Source organism: Oncorhynchus gorbuscha, unplaced genomic scaffold (assembly GCF_021184085.1).
Source record: "Oncorhynchus gorbuscha isolate QuinsamMale2020 ecotype Even-year unplaced genomic scaffold, OgorEven_v1.0 Un_scaffold_4234, whole genome shotgun sequence".
NCBI classification, from domain to species: Eukaryota; Metazoa; Chordata; class Actinopteri; order Salmoniformes; family Salmonidae; genus Oncorhynchus; species Oncorhynchus gorbuscha.
Window position 1 is genome coordinate 30,001 of NW_025748300.1, and position 4,387 is coordinate 34,387.

Here is a 4,387-nt window from a genome sequence, read left to right on the forward strand (position 1 = left end):
CCTCTAGGGTCCAGTAGAGGTGATCCTCTAGGGTCCAGTGGAGGTGATCCTCTAGGGTCCAGTGGAGGTGATCCTCTAGGGTCCAGTGGAGGTGATCCTCTAGGGTCCAGTGGAGGTGATCCTCTAGGGTCCAGTGGAGGTGATCCTCTAGGGTCCAGTAGAGGTGATCCTCTAGGGTCCAGTAGAGGTGATCCTCTAGGTGGTCCAGTAGGTGATCCTCTAGGACCCAGTGGAGGTGATCCTCTAGGACCCAGTGGAGGTGATCCTCTAGGACCCAGTGGAGGTGATCCTCTAGGGTCCAGTGGAGGTGATCCTCTAGGACCCAGTGGAGGTGATCCTCTAGGACCCAGTGGAGGTGATCCTCTAGGACCCAGTGGAGGTGATCCTCTAGGACCCAGTGGAGGTGATCCTCTAGGACCCAGTGGAGGTGATCCTCTAGGACCCAGTGGAGGTGATCCTCTAGGACCCAGTGGAGGTGATCCTCTAGGACCCAGTGGAGGTGATCCTCTAGGACCCAGTGGAGGTGATCCTCTAGGGTCCAGTGGATCATCAAGGTGATCCTCTAGGGACCAGTGGAGGTGATCCTCTAGGACCCAGTGGAGGTGATCCCAGAGATCAGTCAGGGATCCTCTAGGGACCAGTGGAGGGATTCAGAGATCATCAGTTGAGGGATTACTGAAAAGTCTCAGCGCCACTGCTTAGGACCACATGTAGGGGTTCCAGAGATCATCAGGGATTACTAAAACCACATGTAGGGGTTCCAGAGATCATCAGGGGTCACTAGGGGTCAGCAGGCTTTCCTTGGGGTCAAGAACCATTGACATCTCTAATCTACTAACAACGCCAGAGAGAGGAGAGGAGAGGAGAGGAGAGGAGAGGAGAGGAGAGGGAGGAGGAGAGGAGAGGGAGAGGAGAGGGAGAGGAGAGAGGAGAGGAGGGAGAGAGAGAGGAGCACTAGCAGTCTACAGGGAAAAGGTTGGTGTTTCAGAACAGGGGACGCTGTAAGCCGATATAGACACACAGCTGACAGACCGTCTGATAACTCTGGTACATCTGTACTGTATTACTGTGTTGCACTGTGTTGTGGCCAAATGAAAACAAGGGTCAGTGAACTGTGACTAAGGGTCAGTGGACTGTGACTTAGGGCCAGTGGACCGTGACTTAGGGCCAGTGGACCGTGACTAAGGGCCAGTGGACTGTGACTAAGGGCCAGTGGACTGTGACTAAGGGCCAGTGGACTGTGACTAAGGGCCAGTGGACTGTGACTAAGGGCCAGTGGACTGTGACTAAGGGCCAGTGGACTGTGACTAAGGGCCAGTGGGCTGTGACTAAGGGCCAGTGGGCTGTGACTAAGGGCCAGTGGACTGTGACTAAGGGCCAGTGGACTGTGACTAAGGGCCAGTGGACTGTGACTAAGGGCCAGTGGACTGTGACTAAGGGCCAGTGGACTGTGACTAAGGGCCAGTGGACTGTGACCAAGGGCCAGTGGACTGTGACCAAGGGCCAGTGGACTGTGACCAAGGGCCAGTGGACTGTGACCAAAGGGCCAGTGGACTGTGACTAAGGGCCTGTGGACTGTGACTAAGGGCCTGTGGACTGTGACTAAGGGCCAGTGGACTGTGACTAAGGGCCAGTGGGCTGTGACTAAGGGCCAGTGGACTGTGACTAAGGGCCAGTGGGCTGTGACTAAGGGCCTGTGGACTGTGACTAAGGGCCAGTGGACTGTGACTAAGGGCCAGTGGACTGTGACTAAGGGCAAGTGGACTGTGACTAAGGGCCAGTGGACTGTGACTAAGGGCCAGTGGACTGTGACTAAGGGCCAGTGGGCTGTGACTAAGGGCCAGTGGGCTGTGACTAAGGGCCAGTGGACTGTGACTAAGGGCCAGTGGACTGTGACTAAGGGCCAGTGGACTGTGACTAAGGGCCAGTGGACTGTGACTAAGGGCAAGTGGACTGTGACTAAGGGCCAGTGGACTGTGACTAAGGGCCAGTGGACTGTGACTAAGGGCCAGTGGACTGCGACTAAGGGCCAGTGGACTGCGACTAAGGGCCAGTGGACTGTGACCAAAGGGCCAGTGGACTGTGACTAAGGGCCAGTGGACTGTGACTAAGGGTCAGTGGGCTGTGACTAAGGGCCAGTGGACTGCGACTAAGGGCCAGTGGGCTGTGACTAAGGGCCAGTGGACTGTGACTAAGGGCCAGTGGACTGTGACTAAGGGCAAGTGGACTGTGACTAAGGGCCAGTGGACTGTGACTAAGGGCCAGTGGACTGCGACTAAGGGCCAGTGGACTGCGACTAAGGGCCAGTGGACTGCGACTAAGGGCCAGTGGACTGCGACTAAGGGCCAGTGGACTGCGACTAAGGGCCAGTGGACTGCGACTAAGGGCCAGTGGACTGCGACTAAGGGCCAGTGGACTGCGACTAAGGGCCAGTGGACTGCGACTAAGGGCCAGTGGACTGCGACTAAGGGCCAGTGGACTGCGACTAAGGGCCAGTGGGCTGTGACTAAGGGCCAGTGGACTGCGACTAAGGGCCAGTGGGCTGCGACTAAGGGCCAGTGGGCTGCGACTAAGGGCCAGTGGGCTGTGATTTATTACTGCATTGTCGGAACTAGAAGCACAAGCATTTCGCTACACTCGCATTAACATCTGCTAACCATGTGTATGTGACAAATTTGATTGGATTGGATTTGATTTGTAATTTATTTAACCTTTATTTAACAAGGCACACAGTTGAAGTATTAATACAATCAGCTAACGAGTGAGATGCAGTGAGTCAGAAGAAGCCGCCTGTCCGTCTGTTACATGATTAACACCATCTGAACCTCCACCATCAGAACCACCATCATCAGAACCTCCACCGTCAGAACCTCCACCGTCAGAACCTCCACCGTCAGAACCACCACCGTCAGAACCTCCACCGTCAGAACCTCCACCGTCAGAACCACCACCGTCAGAACCACCACCGTCAGAACCTCCACCGTCAGAACCTCCACCGTCAGAACCACCACCGTCAGAACCACCACCGTCAGAACCTCCACCGTCAGAACCACCACCATCAGAACCACCACCAGAACCAAAAATATTGAAATTGGAAGCTGTTCTTGTACAGCCTGTGTGCCAGCCAGCGTAGTATCCTAGGTTACCTAGAAGAGACAGGCCTATGAGCTGTAGCTGGCTGGCCAGAGAAGTTTCCTAGGTTACCTATGAGCTGTAGCTGGCTGGCCAGAGTAGTTACCTAGGTAACCTAGAAGAGACAGGCCTATGAGCTGTAGCTGGCTGGCCAGAGTAGTTACCTAGATAACCTAGAAGAGACAGGCCTATGAGCTGTAGCTGGCTGGCCAGAGTAGTTACCTAGGTAACCTAGAAGAGACAGGCCTATGAGCTGTAGCTGGCTGGCCAGAGTAGTTACCTAGGTAACCTAGAAGAGACAGGCCTATGAGCTGTAGCTGGCTGGCCAGAGTAGTTACCTAGGTTACCTAGAAGAGACAGGTCTATGAGCTGTAGCTGGCTGGCCAGAGTAGTTACCTAGGTAACCTAGAAGAGACAGGTCTATGAGCTGTAGCTGGCTGGCCAGAGTAGTTTCCTAATTGACCTAGAAGAGACAGGTCTATGAGCTGTAGCTGGCTGGCCAGAGTAGTTACCTAGTTGACCTAGAAGAGACAGGTCTATGAGCTGTAGCTGGCTGGCCAGAGTAGTTACCTAGGTAACCTAGAAGAGACAGGTCTATGAGCTGTAGCTGGCTGGCCAGAGTAGTTACCTAGGTAACCTAGAAGAGACAGGTCTATGAGCTGTAGCTGGCTGGCCAGAGTAGTTACCTAGGTAACCTAGAAGAGACAGGCCTATGAGCTGTAGCTGGCTGGCCAGAGTAGTTACCTAGGTAACCTAGAAGAGACAGGTCTATGAGCTGTAGCTGGCTGTTCTTACCTTGCTAGGGATGCGTGCGGTCAGGAGGAAGGCCCGGTGAGATGAGAGAGCCTGAGGAAAACAGAGAAAATAAACACATAAGTTGATCATCACACAGCAACTACAAGGCAGCTGTAGAACATCACACAGCAACTACAAGGCAGCTGTAGAACATCACACAACAACTACAAGGCAGCTGTAGAACATCACACAGCAACTACAAGGCAGCTGTAGAACATCACACAGCAACTACAAGGCAGCTGTAGAACATCACACAGCAACTACAAGGCAGCTGTAGAACATCACACAGCAACTACCAGGCAGCTGTAGAACATCACACAGCAACTACAAGGCAGCTGTAGAACATCACACAGCAACTACAAGGCAGCTGTAGAACATCACACAGTAACTACAAGGCAGGAGTAGATCATCACACAGCAACTACAAGGCAGCATTAGAACATCACACAGCAACAACAAGG

General features: G+C 53.7%; 1 protein-coding gene across 1 annotated transcript in view; it reads right to left on the reverse strand.

Moving 5' to 3' along the window:
• LOC124028466 (F-actin-uncapping protein LRRC16A-like) overlaps window positions 1-3,978 on the reverse strand; it is a gene marked incomplete at both ends in the record, with an annotated part of 33,884 nt that extends 29,906 nt beyond the window's left edge. Inside the window, one exon of the mRNA XM_046340514.1 lies at window positions 3,928-3,978. Coding sequence (XP_046196470.1) covers window positions 3,928-3,978 — 51 coding nt within the window. The remainder of the gene's footprint in view (window positions 1-3,927) is intronic.
• Between the last annotated feature and the right edge of the window lie 409 nt (window positions 3,979-4,387).